Source organism: Notechis scutatus, chromosome 3 (genome assembly GCF_049901735.1).
Source record: "Notechis scutatus isolate UNSWTSFEM ecotype Mainland chromosome 3, rNotScu1.2, whole genome shotgun sequence".
NCBI lineage: Eukaryota > Metazoa > Chordata > Lepidosauria > Squamata > Elapidae > Notechis > Notechis scutatus.
In genome coordinates this window covers 127063693-127079409 of record NC_142011.1, presented here as the reverse complement: position 1 = coordinate 127079409, position 15717 = coordinate 127063693, and the positions used below count along the sequence as shown (strand labels likewise).

General features: G+C 35.4%; 1 protein-coding gene across 2 annotated transcripts in view; it reads left to right on the top strand.

Annotated features, from left to right (window-relative positions):
* Positions 1-15717, top strand: part of MYO10 (myosin X) — a 158582-nt gene that overhangs the window by 136582 nt on the left and 6283 nt on the right. For both annotated transcript variants that reach the window (XM_026673440.2, XM_026673439.2), the window contains 11 exons: positions 4209-4302; positions 4980-5035; positions 6411-6553; positions 7433-7627; positions 7928-8085; positions 8887-9010; positions 10082-10379; positions 11275-11482; positions 12279-12415; positions 13823-13943; positions 15126-15581. In XM_026673440.2, coding sequence (XP_026529225.2) covers positions 4209-4302; positions 4980-5035; positions 6411-6553; positions 7433-7627; positions 7928-8085; positions 8887-9010; positions 10082-10379; positions 11275-11482; positions 12279-12415; positions 13823-13943; positions 15126-15581 — 1990 coding nt within the window. The remainder of the gene's footprint in view (positions 1-4208; positions 4303-4979; positions 5036-6410; positions 6554-7432; positions 7628-7927; positions 8086-8886; positions 9011-10081; positions 10380-11274; positions 11483-12278; positions 12416-13822; positions 13944-15125; positions 15582-15717) is intronic.

Below are 15717 nucleotides of genomic sequence, written 5' to 3'. Positions count from 1 at the left end.
TTAAGGGCCCAGGAAGCATGCAGTGGCTCTAACCTGTAAAATGACATCAATGTTCCATAAATTGTTGAAGACTTGGTAGTTCACTCAGTTCTGGGGTTAAGCTAGTGAGTGAAACCCTTTAATTCATGGTTTTGTCTTCCAGTCAGCTGTGGTTTTTCTTTTTGCTTCCTTTTATATTTTTTAATTGTAAAATACCCAGAGCTGCTGTAAAGTCATGTGGACTTGAAATTGAACAAGATACTAAAAATAAATTATAAATGCAGTAGTGCCTTTCTTTAAAGTGACAAAAAAATCATTCTTTTTGTTTGCATTTTCTTGTTCTGTATTTTTCCATTCTCTTTAATAGTGTTTACAATCAAACATTCATATTGGAGCTTTCTTTTTTTAATTACTACCCATAAAAGTAGATTTGTGTAAAAGATAGACAGCAATTATATAATATAAGTTATTTATTGTCCTCTGAGATATATACAGTACATTCTTTCTTTTCCAAAACATAAGATAATTGTGTGCATTTTATGTGTTCAGTATAAACAGCAACTGCACTCCAAATTCACCTCTTCTGAATTTCTTGATTTATTTTTCCATGAAACACTGTCCTTCTGAGAGTCCTTCCTAAAAAGACATGAAAAATGAAACACACCACCTATTTTCTTGGTTTGATAGCATATAATTAATTGTTGGCTCAGCAATTGAATACGAAGCAACCATATTATTTGTGATAACAAGCACTTGCTATCTTGGGATTTTTGTCTTCAGAATAAATGGTTCTCAAAAGAAAAATAATAACTATACTGCATAATTGGATATCTGTCCCTCATCTAACCAAATGAATGAAAAATGAGTCTAGGCAAGGAAAAACTTAATTTTTTTCATAATATCAGTAATTCTGTCGATGTTGATATTTTGTTTTAACAACCATTCTTTTAATCTGGCTACAGAATTGCTTTATTTCTTAGCTCTATTTCACAGCAATCTGGTCTTCAGCCTACACTACTACTGGATTACATAAAATCGTTAAGAGTTTGTCTCATTATTGATTCTTTGTATTTTCAGATAGTATTTTATCATGCTACTCCCATTTATCTATTTTATTTTAGAATTAGACTGTATACTATATTTTATTTTATTGTTAAAGCTCATGAGACTAACCATTCAATAATGTAATGCTACTACAATTTCGATTAGAGAGTTTTCAGTTTTCTTTTGAAATGCTTGATTACTTGATAGTGGAAACATTTATGAATAAAAATTTCCTCATTAGCCCAGAAGTACAATTGTTTTCATATTGCAATATATCTAACGTGGAATATTTCTTTGATATGAGCCCCATTTAGTTCAGTGAAATTTGCTCTCAGGTAAATAATTATAAATTTGCAGCCAATAAAATATTAGATATCTGTGATAATATGTTTCAGAAAAATTACCTTTTTATACAAGCAGGGCATGCTAATTTGGAGATTGATTTGTTTTGTTGAAATGACAGCATAAATGAAAGACCCAAAGAACCTCCCATCAAGTTATAAAACACTCACCTTTTACACTTAAGCCAGTATTAATAAATGTACAGCTTTGGCAAAAGATTTTGTAACTTTTTATTTCAAAAATGGTTAAAAGCATTGGTATTCATATGATTAGAATGTTTAATATGTGGTCTTGGCAAATGTATTGAAACCACTAAGAGATCAAAAATCATTTTCTGAGTTAGTTTTTATTTATTATTGGATTTTTTAGCCCACTTTTATTTTGTAAAATTCAATCAATATGCTTCTGCCACATATCTTCCCAACAATTGGCCACCCAGCTCTCTTTCATAACATCCATCCTGGCTGTCCCTGATTTCTCACTGGTTTTGGATACCTTTGATCATGATATCATTCTGGACCTGCTCAGAGCACTGGCACATGATCCACAGAAAGGTCAAGGTATTGGCAAAGGGGATCAAAGTCTCCATACCAGGTTAGGAAACCCAGCCCAGCCCACAGCAACATCAGCCAGTATGCTAGTCTAGCACCAAGTTCAGGTGAATCCTTGCAACCTTGAGAAGTGCAACCCACCTGTGCCCTCTTATATCACAGCCTTTGTTTTTAATAAATATTTTCTAATAAGAGGCCCTGATAACATACATTGTCTTGACTCTTGCCTATGTCTGCTAGTATTTTAAGTTGAACTTACTGTACCTTACTTACCTAAACAAAGCTATTTTAGGCAAATTAATTTCAGCCTGTCCAGTATTCTATTGTAACCTAGACGTCCTAAAAATTATATAGTTCTTAATAGTTAATAGTTCTGGTGGTCTGATCATGAAAATGTTAACCATCTTTTTTCACCTTGGCTCAAATATTAGCATAAAGTATTCTAAATAGAAACATTACCTTGAAGTTAATGATTAGCTGATTGGCTTAGCTTATAATTGTTCTCTAGTGAGCCAAAAGCCACCTTCAGATCTGTGAATAAAGGTGAATAAGTGAAGTGTGTGTGTGTGTGTGTGTGTGTGTGAAAGTGGGAGGTCTTAGGCAAATCACATTGTCTTGTAGCAAGGAGAAAGTAATATTTATATAAGTTGCCTTTGCTTTGAAAGACAAATGTCAAATGAATGTGACAGATTAATAAAAAACAGATTGCCCCATTTCATTGACTATATCTAGTAATCCAAAGAAGAAAAAGGTTATTGGAGACATGGCAAAACTGCAGAGAGGAATTAGTGGAGTTTGTCTATATAAAACAGGGGTGAGCAACTTTGGAAGCTGCATATGACCCTTAAGTTTATTTATAGTAACCCAAAATTGTAAATTCAGAGGTAAAATACTTGATTTTTAATAGTATGCTTTTAGTCTTCTGTTTTTCCCCCCCAAAATAAGCATGGAATTGGGAGATAGAAATCCCAATTAGATCAACTATACGATTTCTATGTTAAATAAAAAAAAACCAGCCTCAAGACAGCTTTAACCTAGACTACCCAAACACATTGAGATTTAACATTTGCTGGTAAATTTCAGATGTAAAATTTTGGCCCATGAGGATAGAGCTAGGATAGCTTGGAGAATGAAAATGGGGATTGGTTTGCCAATCAGAGACAAAAAGTTCTTTTTAAAAAAGGTTGTGACATCACAACTTCCCAGTGATCTTTCACATACATGTAAACACTCAGAAAGTTGCCTATTTTATAGAGAAAAATTAATGGAAAGTTACAGAGCATTTTCTGAATGCCAAGATATTGGGTAGATAACCTATAGCATAATATGATGAATGGTGTACTCTAGAGGAAATGCATTCATTCATGTGCAGTGTTGGTTTATGAATTAGATTTTATCTTTATAAGGGATCTTAAATTGCTTAATGCCCTGAAAATGTTAGTTCCAGGAAGTGTAGACATTCAAAATGCAGGTTGTGACATTCATCAGGGGCTTTTCAGTTGCAGGAAATATAAACAGAATAATATAGAAATGGCCAAACAAAAGCATTTAAGTGCCGGAAACTAAACAAACTAAAAGAGTCAAGGAGAAGAAAGATGTGAGAGTATAAACAATTCAAGGAAATTTTCCATATGTGTGGAAACAGGTTGACAGCAATGTAACATTAGTAGCTGAGAACTTATTAGTAAATTTTAAAAATGTTAAGATAGAGTCAATTGGATAATTTGTAAGTGACATTTTATTTAAAATATTATTTCTTCGTTTAGCAAATTCCAGTTTTTAATAGTTTCATATATTTTTTTTCAAAAATATAAACAATTATACACCTAACCATAAAATATGAAAACATGATTTAAATGATGCAGTATTTACTAAATCAAAAGAATTATCATGGGCAGTATTGTTCCTGATTATGAAAGTAATGCTGAAAATATAGCAGCATATTTCTAGAAATAGTGATATGTCTGGTTTAACTGTCTTGCAAAAAAAAAAAAAAAAACCACCAAAATACAAACTATGATGTTCAATGATGTCCCAATCAGAAGAGGATATTCATTTATAATAAAAGAGCCTGGCCTTCTCCTAATGGGAAATAATTTCTGCTACATATTTACAGAATCTGTATTTGGTATTTATGACTAAAATATTTTTTCTTAAGTTGATTAATGTTGATGTTCCATGGCTTTGCAAGAGCCTTCCTTTCCAGAAATCATAAAAGAGGTCTTGTTTCATTTAAATAATAATAATGTACTATTAAAAAAAGTAGACTGACATTTATTTATTTTTTTGCAGTCAATGGTTCAGTGTCCTGAGCCAAGTTCTCACTTCCACAGAACAGGAAATCAGAGAAATGCACGACGAGCAAGCCAATCCCCAGAATGCCATGGTAAGGAAAGAACAAAAGTCACTCTGTTGGCACTAAAAAATGTTTAAGGATGTAATTGTTTGTGAAAATGTTGTATTAGAGCAGCATCTTTTGTATTTGGCTATACGCTAGGAAGGTGGCTTCTCCATTACCTTCATTGTGATGCCCGGTTTTGGAAGGACTGAAATCATGTTCATTCACTATGTCATGGATTCTCCCTGCTTTATAAAGCAACTTTGCCACATTTGCCAAATAGAGTAATTGGTAATCAATATTGTAGCCATCACTCCACATGCACAGGCAGGCTGTTTTTGTGGTATGAATTGAATAGCTTGAGAGTGGCCTAGAGGTAATAGAAATAATCCAAGAAACTTCAAAAAGAGATTGGCACCATTAAAAATGTGCCATTCAGCATATCAAGGAATATATATAGGTTGGGATCTAAAAATTACTACAGTAATCATCTGTTATTTGCAGAGTGTTTATTTTTTCAGAGGAAGCTTGAAAAAGGGTACACTTTGTGCCTTACAAACTATGCAAGTCATACCAAGATAAATTTTCCCACACCACATGTAACCAGTATTTGTTTTCAGTATCTCATATAGGGGATACTTTCAACTTTCAATCATTGTCCATTTTGTGCTGTCTATTCCATGGTCAATAAACACCATATTTTTGTTTTATTTCTTTTTACATAGGGCACACTAGATGTAGGGCTGATTGATTCAGTCTGTGCATCGGATAGTCCAGATCGGTAAGTTTAGTTGTCCCTTCTGGGGCTCATAATTATTACTAAGTCTTTCGTTCTAAACTATTACACATTTCAGCAACTTTTCTTAGTTCTTGAGACTATGTAAGTTGAGAAATTGACGGAAAGAAGACTGATACCATTTATAATTCCATAGCCCACCCCAGGGAAAATGAAATGGGTAAAGCTGCTTGGCTATGGATTTAATCATGTAGGACAATGATCCCCAACCAGTACCAGGGACCAGTGGGGGGATTATTTTGGTTTTGCCCACTCCTTCACCGCTCATCTCTAGCTGGGCAGCCTGATTTCTAATAGGTCACAGACAGGTATTGGTTTGTGCCCTACAACTGGGGACTCTGATGTAGGAGATCTACACACTGGAACTGGTAGTTGGGTTGAGATATATGAGAGGGCTGTTATTAGCACAACTTAAACTGCTTTTGAAGCACCACTCCATCTCAAAGCAGGTTTGCCATCTATAAAGGAAGCGTATCTTTTTTTTTTTTAATGTCCGATTTAACCCCTCCCTCCTTGATATCCTAAATAGTTACAAGTCAGCAACCAAGTTACATGGGAGAAATAATTGCAACAGTTAAAATACATAATTCAAGAACAATAGACGAATCTGGTTATATCAGATTTGGGGGGGCAATCGACAGCAGTGTTATCTTTCCAGTAGTCTCCAAGTACTTTAGGGGGACCAGCAAAGGGATAAGAAAGCTGTTCCCCAGCAATAGGTATTCTCCTACCTTTTTAAAATTGGTCTTTACACAAGCAAGTTTACATTACTTTAAGAGACTATTAATAATGTTGCATTTTAATGACACCTAAAATGTTTATGTATTTTTGATATTTTTTAATTTGATAGTTAATCCTAGAGGTTGACTTTTAACATTAATTCTATGCAGATTCTGTGTGACAAGGGTAGGTCAAATGTTCTGTTCTAGGGAATCTTTTATGGTCTTGTATGGACTCTTCTGCTAGAGTCTCAGTTTTCCAGTTTCATTGTTCAATCACTTCATAAAAATCTAGTACTGCCAGTGGGAGATTTGCATGTCATAACTAGTTCAAAATAGGTATTCTCTCACTATTGTATCAACTACAATCAGGTGCATTATGATAATAATAGAGTTTGTATAGAGTTTAAATATCAAGTGCCTTTATATTTAAAAAACTTAAGTTGTGGGTGGGGCCCAATTGCTAAGTAATGTGATTTTAAGAACAACTTGATGAAGAAAATGATTCAACGTTGTCCCATTACATAGTACAAACCAGAGAGAAAGGCTTACAATGACAAATCAGATAGACTTTGTTATGATTTCAAACAGTAACCATGTTTACTATACAGGCATTTTCTTCCTTTATTTTTCCTTTATAGACCCAATTCATTTGTAATCATCACTGCTAATCGTGTTCTACACTGCAACGCCGATACACCAGAGGAGATGCATCATTGGATCACTCTGCTACAGCGATCCAAAGGGGACACTCGAGTAGAAGGTCAAGAATTCATAGTGAGAGGTAAGAACTTCTCAAAAAAGAAATCTTCTACACGAACAGAGTTTTGTTTGTTGTTAAAATTTAATGATATAAAATTGACAAAGATTTATCATTTTTCCATGTTGATCTTTAGAACCACCCTTTTCATAAAACAGGATGAGATATTTATCTTCAGCATCAGATTATTTTGGATATCAAAAAATAATACCAAAATAAAATTAGATAGTTGCAAGCTAGATATAGCTGGTCGGGCAGTACTTGCACAATTAGCAAATTGGCTTCCTTCAATTGGTTGAGTTAAAATTGACTATTTGGGAAACTTAGTTTATCTATTGTTATAGCTTGAGAGACTAAAATCAAAAGAAATATCTGAAAAATAGCCAGAAAATGAATTGTATAAGCTGGAATTCACCACTGCAAAATAACTCACCTAAACCAGAGGAGATTAGTTGTCCGACATCTGCTTAGTTTTGAGAAAGACTATGGCATAAGTTTTTCTTCTTTTACATGATAATTGGTAAAATTCTGATACCAATTTGCCTGTTCATAGTCAAAGATCTGCTATGTTTCTGCTCCCTAGGTCTTTTTTAACAGTAACTAAATTCAGAGAGGTAAAGTAGGGGTATAATAATGGTTCTGCAACTTGCACTCTTACAAAAAAAAACCCTACCCCATAACAAGTGATGTATTTGTGGTTTAACAGAAGTTTTGCTACTACTGTATCTGCTTCAGTGTATTGGAGCCTGGCAGCATCTTGCCAAACACGCTTATAACATATTCAAGAACAAGCATTCTTACTCGTATAGGCAATTTCATGAATATACAGGTAGGCAATTTATTTTGGACATCAGTAACTTCCAGAGGCTCAACTCAGAAAGTGCCTTTTCTTCTTCTGTCTAGGATGGTTACATAAAGAAGTAAAGAACAGTCCAAAAATGTCATCACTGAAACTGAAGAAACGTTGGTTTGTTCTGACACACAATTCCTTGGATTATTATAAGAGCTCAGAGAAGAACGCCCTCAAGTTGGGCACCCTGGTGCTGAACAGCCTTTGCTCCGCTGTGCCCCCTGATGAGAAAATCTTTAAAGAAACAGGTACTTAATTCCTCAGGAACGCTTTTTTATTTTAAGTCTGTAGAGCTAATAATATGACTGTTAAGAATCTAAAAATTACTTTGGAATTGTACACATCTAATCTATAGGCAGAAAACACTGTCTCTGTGGGATTTTGATTGCTTAGTTAAGAGAACTGCAGGTTTACAGCTCATAGTAGAATAGATAATAGCTGCCTTTTTTGGGGGGGCTTAATCAGTCTAATTCAGCTATTTCATCTTTAGGGGATCTCATATTCTAAAGTGAATTAACAAAATATTCACTTACCTGTTCTTGCTTTAGGGTATTGGAATGTAACTGTGTATGGACGCAAGCACTGTTACCGCCTTTACACCAAATTACTGAATGAAGCCACTCGCTGGTCAAGTGCAATCCAAAATGTGATCGACACAAAAGCAGCAATCGATACTCCCACACAGCAGCTCATTCAAGACATCAAGGTAGTTTTTCAGTGTGGAAAGTATCATTAGAGAAAGGCAATCTACTGCATTATATAGTCTTTTTATGTCATAATTTTCAGGAATGGAAGTGATTGTTTTTCTGATTTGTCATTCTTGTTACTAGTGTAGTTCAGCTGCTGATACCCCAACTAACACCATTTGTCTTTCTACCTTTTTATACTGATCATTCTGTGATGCCATCTAGAGGTCACTAGGTCAAGGCAAGCTATTTTATATCTCTTATGAAAATTTCCCCCCCAAAACTTGTGGAACAGTTTAAATATACATCTTGCATGTAGTATTTCTCTGCTTTTAAATTTCCAGATCATTTTGTAATTGTATATATATATATTTGTGCACTGCCAGTTTAGATGTAATTTCATAATAAGGAATGAGTTCAAGGTCAGAATTTAAAGATAGGCCAGGTCGTTGTAGCAGTCATTTGGCAAGAGCCATGGTGGCACAGTGGTTAGAATGCAGTATTGCAAGCTAATTCTTCTGACTGCCAGTTGCCAGCACTTTGGCGGTTGGATTCTCACTGGCCCAAGGTTGACTCCGTCTTCCATCCTTCCGAGGTTGGCAAAATGAGAACCCAGATTGTTGGGGGTAATATGCTGACTCTTTAAAATGCTTAGAGGGGGCTGTAAAGCACTGTGAAGTAGTATATAAGTCTAATTGCTATTTCTATTTTCCCTTTTAGTATTTTTACATAATTTGGTTTACTGCTGGTCTTTCACAGTCATTTATAATTTTATAATTTCTTACCTGACTGTTAGTAATCCTTTTTACACATTTATATAGGAGAATTGCCTGAACCCTGAAGTTGTTGAACAGATCTATAAGAGGAACCCAATTCTTCGTTACACGCAGCATCCGTTGCATTCCCCACTATTACCCCTTCCTTATGGAGACATCAATCTGAACAGTAAGTTTTGATTAAGAAGCCTTTAAGGTATGCCGGTCTGTTATGGCAGAAGCCCCCTTCTGAATAAGCACCTTTGCCATGCACACACTCTCAAGAGGTCTTAAACTCATTTGCATAGCCCATTGATAAGGCATCTTCTGGAGTCTTGCTATCAGCATGATAAAGAGTGTTTAAACGGTGCAGAGAGTATTTCACACATACTCATTGCAGTGGTTCTTTTATTAATTTTCCAGGTTATTTCATATTTCCAATTTCTAGGCTGATAATAAATTTGGGGAAAGGTAATACCTAATATCCAACTGTTTCAAAGATGATTCACTCATAATCCTCACAAAGATTTCAGCTGGATTCAGGAAAACTGAAATTGAGAAATAGCTAACAACTTGACTTTTGAAATGTTACTTTTCCTATAAAGGGAAATTAGTTTTATTAGCTTGGAATGATGTCCAGAACCACTCAGGATTCAATTCCAAAGAAGGACAACCATAAAATGTTTTTTAAAAGCCTTTTTTTCCTTCAAAATGTATCATTTAGTGAAGAAATAACTGTTAAATTCTTATAAATTATTAAGAAAACTTAATTTCTGTAAGTTCTGAGTTTGAATATTACTTCAGGTAGTCTTTGACATTCAACCACAATTGAGCCCAAAATTTCTGTTGCCAAGCGAGACATTTGTTAAGTGAGTTTTGCCCCATTTTGGGACCTTTCTTGCCGCATTTGTTAAGTGAATCACTGAACTTGTTAAGTTAGTAACACGGTCGTTAAGTGAATCTGGCTTCCCCATTGACTTTGCTTATCAGAAGGTCGCAGAAGGTGATTACAAGACCCCGGGACACTGCAAATATGAGGGGATTGAATTTTGATCTCATGATCATGGAGATGCTGCATCAGTTGTAAGAGTGAAAAAATGGTCATAAGTCACTTTTTCAGTGCTGTTGTAACATCGAAAGGTCACTAAATGAATTATTGTAAGTCGAGGACTGCCTGTAGTTCTTTTCATGCTTTGAAATATCTTAGTTGGTCTCTGTTCAACTTAAGGTACATTTGCATGTTTCTTTCTTTTTCTTCTAGTACTAAGAGACAAAGGCTACACAACTCTGCAGGACGAAGCTATCAAAATATTTAATTCTCTGCAGCAACTGGAGTCTGTACCAGATCCCATTCCCATTATTCAGGGTATTCTCCAGACAGGACATGATTTACGGCCCCTGCGTGATGAATTATACTGTCAGCTCATCAAGCAGACCTGCAAAGTGCCTAACAAAGGGAGCCTTGGCAATCTATATAGCTGGCAGATCCTCACTTGCATGAGCTGCATGTTTTTGCCAAGCCGTAGTATTCTCAAATACTTGAAATTCCATCTTAAAAGGTAAGCTGAACTAAGATAATAAAGATTGGTAGTTTGAAGGGCTCCTTTGGTGGATAAAACGTAGTTTCTACGCTATTATACATATCATCCTGGCATCTAGGTCCTTTTGGGATAAATCGATATGTAAGTCCACAACCTACAACCATAATGGAGCCTTCCCATTACAGTCATAAGTTGTAATGTTGGTGTGGCAGATCACCCATGTGACTCACTCAATCTTATAACTTTTTTTGCCATGGTCATTAAGCGAACGATTTCTTCACTATGATGGGCTGGTTTTGCTGAAAAGTCAATTCCAGGTTTCGGCAACAACGTCATAAAACATGGTTACGCAACTGTGAGATATGCTGCAAATGGTCATAAATGCAAGTTGGTTGCCAAGTGCCCAGCATGCAGTCACATGGCCACCAGGAAGTAGCCATTGGAACTTCGGAATCAGGTCATAAGTACCCTTAAGGAGGTTCATTGTAACTCTGAACAGTCACTAAGCAATCAATCATAAGTTAAGGACTACTTGTAAAGAGAATTATTAGGAAAACAATAATAGATCCATGGTTTGCCTCAGAATTCATCTTTCATATCTAGGAAGGAAGGGGCAGATATACTCAAACACCCCAGTGAAAAATCAGTAGGGACATGCAAGTAGGCTAAATTTACCCTGCCTTATTGGCCCAACTACACTACAGCGGAAACAAATTCAGATGAGGAGACCTCAAACCTGAGCAAGTTTGGAAAAGGTAATGAGAGATTGCTAAGGAAGTAACCTGCCCTAAGGAAGCCTTAAGAATGGAATCATGGTTTAGAAAGGAGTGATCAGCAACCTCAGAGCACAAATGCATATAACGGGAAAAGACTAAATGCAATAAGAAAATGGAGTTTAATGTTTCTCCCACAGAATCCATGATCAATTCCCAGGCACAGAAATGGCAAAATATGCCTTGTTTATTTATGAATCCCTTAAAAAAACCAAAGGCAGAGAATTTGTGCCATCCAGGGATGAAATTGAAACTTTGATCAACAGACAGGAAATGACATCTACCGTCTACTGTCATGGAGGAGGTTCCTGTAAAATCACAATTAACTCTCACACCACTGCTGGTGAGGTGAGTAGTTTTGCACACACACAAAAAGAGTTGATAAAGATTAATTTTGAGATCCACATTGTATAATATTGGGCGTTCATTAATATGCAAAAATGTACCGACGCATGACAAGTTCTCCTTGTGAAATAGGAAAAAAAACTTTGTTGTATTTCTAGACATTTTGGAAATAGGTATATCTTCCCAATATGTATTCTTGGAGTATGTAAAATAAGGTGGAATAATAGAGATTGTGAAATTGACCTAGTCTGAGTAATTTACTAATGAGTAAGTAGGTTGTCCAACTTTTTATAAAATATAGGATGTTTTTAAAGAACAACTGTACAATGGCATGTTTTATGCCTATCTTTCATTGTGAACATATTAACAGATTGATTTATATTAGCTCACAGAACTAAATAATACAAATATCAGTAATAGTTTAGAAAGCAGGAATAGTTTAAAACTGTGGAACTAGTTGTATTTGTAATACTACAGTATATTATTGTATTGATTTATCATTATGCAACATACTAAACTGTATAATTTTAATGGAATAACTATATACATGACCTTTTCTTACAAATGATCTTGTATTCTTACAAAAGTATTTCTAGTATTCAAATTCAGAACATTCCTGAGAAGAAAAGGTAAATCTGGTTTTGTGTAAATGTTAACAATTGTCCACATATTTGTCAATTAAAAACTGTAAAATTTATATCACAACAACCTTTGGTTAAAAAAGAAACAGCTGCAAACCTGATACAAAATGTCAAGGAAGGGAAAGAATTAAGATCAGTCTTTTTATTTTATCTTCTAGGTTGTTGAAAAATTAATTCGAGGTTTGGGCATGGAAGACAGCAGAAATATGTTTGCCTTGTTTGAATACAATGGAATTACCAATAAAGCCATTGAAAGTAGAACTGTTGTGGCTGATGTCTTGGCAAAGTTTGAAAAGTAAGTGTGTCACTGATCATAAACAGGCAATTCATATTTCTCCTAACAGCTTTCCAAATGTCTCTTACTTGTGTTGATAACCTTCCTCTCCCCTCTGCCAAAGGATGCTTTTATGACCCACTGCATTTCTACTCTCCAAAAATTTCTTCCCATCTCCTCATTTTGCTCATTCAGGATTGTTAAGGGGGAGGGGGCTTCTCACAAGTAGTGTATTTATAGAAGCACAACCAACCAATATTATAGAACTGAACTTTTTGTTTGCTGGTTACATCTCCACTGTTGTCACTAATATTGGAACAAAAACTAGTGATTGGAACAAGAACTTTTGAAAAACATTGTTATGTTTTATGCTAGATTGATGGGCCATTCAGACATACTTCAGATTTTAATCCCTTTCAAGAAGAGATTGGACTGCTATTTGTCAGAAATGGTGTAAGGTCTCCTGCTTGGGTGGGGGATTGGACTAGATGACCTACAAGGTCCCTTCCAACTCTGTTAATCTAATCTAAAATCTAATCAGTCAGTATGCATTTATTTTCTCTCGAGCTTTTAGTTATTAACTCCTTGTAAAGATTGATTTAGACCTTGTGCAGTTACAGCAATTCCCTGCATTCAGTAAAGAATCTCAAGATTTTTCAGGTTTCCATGCAACCCTGAAAAACAGTGACGTAATTTTAAGAATTATGAGGTTCACAAAAAAGCCCAAACCATGTTGAGCTGTTTAAGTAAATAGCAAAAATGTACTGCAATCATGCCATGTAAAAAAGTATCTCTTTAAAAACATTTTTAAAGCATTCACAGCCTTTTTTTTTTTATCATACTCTAAAGTAAGAAAACCTTGTATATAAAAATATTGCCTTCATACACACTGATATTATATGAAGGCTTTTACTGTTTTACTAAGTTGTGCTTGAATGTAATGATAAACCAGAATTGTTTAGAAATAAGGTTGCTGTTATGAGCAACTTATTTATAAGTACTGTGCAATTATGTGTCTTAGATTTTCACACAACGAATCAGCAAAAACATCATCTTATATATGAACCTAACTATCATTGTTACTGTTATTAACCAGTATTCAAAATATTTATTAACCAGTATTAAAAATAAACTTCCAACTGCAGTGTCAAACTTTGGCTGACTAAAGGAACAATAAACTAAAAATCGGATGTGGCCATATTAGAAAGCTTTTGCTTCTTCATTAATTTAATTAACCCCTCCTGTTGGGACAAATCAAATGTGATTGACTGAAAATGGTACAGCACACACACTGCTTTAAAATGAGGCAAAGCTCATCCCGGTTTGGATTATATAGATTTAACCAGAGGTAAAATAGTTTTTAATTCTATTACTAAGTCATGAGAATACAAGTAATAACAATTGTTGTTGTTGTTGTTGTCATTCCAGGATTGGTGCCACTTCAGAAGGTGACCATGCAGCATGGAAATTTTATTTCAAACTCTACTGCTTCCTAGACATTGAGCATGTACCAAAAGATAGTGTGGAATTTGCATTTATGTTTGAGCAGGTAAAAAAAGGAGTTTTATTAGACAAAGATGTACTCTGTGTGTGTGTGTGTGTGTGTGTGCGTGCGTGCGTATTATACACACTGGCACATGGAATAATATATAGTGCCATTTCGATCAAATTAGTCGAGGAAAATACAAAGAAGTTACAGTATTAGCAAATGATGCTTACATTTGTTTTTCCCCCCAGATGTTATCCTATAATAAGATAGACCAAGGCAAGTATCCAGACATACTGTTTGTCATTAAGAGCTTTGGCAGGAGTACAGTCAATCTGGGAAGGCATCACTGTACTCCATCTTACTGGCTAACTCCAATTAAACAATTGGCAATATTGAACATTACCCAATTTCAGCAATGGACTTGATGTGGGAGAAAAAGCTACAATTAAATCCAGACAAGGCACAGACAAGAAGAAACCTAGATGTAGGTTGGAGATAAGACCTATTTGGGATGAGGTTGCACTCCCCCTTAGCTGTCACTGGATACGTAATTTGCAACTGACAAGGAATAGTTTGGATCAATTGTTGCTAGTGCTGATTACTTTTTCTTTTCTCAAATGCCATTTCCTATTTTTGGTAGTTTCTGATCTCTTGAGAGCAGTGCTATTTAAACTCCAGACTCTCTAGCCAATTTGAAAAATATAAAAACACATTGCACCTTAAGCACTTTAAAGTCCTTCACACCACTTATCTTACTATAATTTATTTTCTTTTTAGTGTTTTCTCACAAGTGCAAGATCCAGTTTTTTGGGATCAACCGACTGTTGATCCATTGGTTGCAACATGACTTGACCAACCAGCTTGTTGCCCAAGCCTGATGCTGTAGGTTGAGAGAGAGTGACTGGCCCAAAATAACACAGCCAGCATTAGGGCAGGACTAAAATTCAGTCTTCTGGTTTCTAGCCTAGCATCTTAACTAATACACCAAACTGACTGTCTGCTTATCTTTCTGTAATATTTACAACAATCCACTAAAACAAGTATTCCAATTGATAACTCCAGGCCAGGCAGAATGTTGCTGTTTAGTTGATAATCAGTTGATGAGTTCCTGGCAGTTGATGAATTCCTGGCAGGTCTAGTTCATTTATCAATCTCTTGGTCACTAGTCTACAGAAGCAGATTTAGAATTCAAAATGTTATGACATATATTCCTAAAAAAAATACTGTTTTTCTTTTTATTAGGCACATGAAGCCATGATTCAGGGCCATTTCCCAGCTCCTGAAGAAACCCTCCAGGTCCTTGCCGCCTTGCGACTCCAATATTTACAAGGGGACTATTCTTCATCTAATGTTACAGTACCAGAAATGGAAGATGTCTACCCCTTGCAGAGGCTGAAGTCTCGTATTGTTCAATCCACTAAAATTTTTGTGCCAACAGAGAGGTTTGAGAGGAAGCGGAACAACTTTCTGGAAGGGACTCTAAGGAGGAGTTTCCGGAGCAGTTCTATTACTAAGCAGAAGATGGAAGAGGATCAGATGCTTAATATGTGGATTAGGGAAGAGATCTCTGCAGCCAGGACTAGTATGCTTGATAAATGGAAAAAAATGCAGGGAATGACTCAAGAGCAAGCAATGGCAAAGTACATGAATTTAATTAAGGAATGGCCTGGCTATGGGTCAACGCTCTTTGATGTAGAGGTGAGCATGCCAACTTTCCACCATATAATCATGGATTAAGAGGATATAACTAATGTGTAGCAGGCAGCACTTAAAATTTCTGCATTATAATTTCTGCATTCCCTCTTCTCCTGAACTGTTTTGCTAGTATGGATGG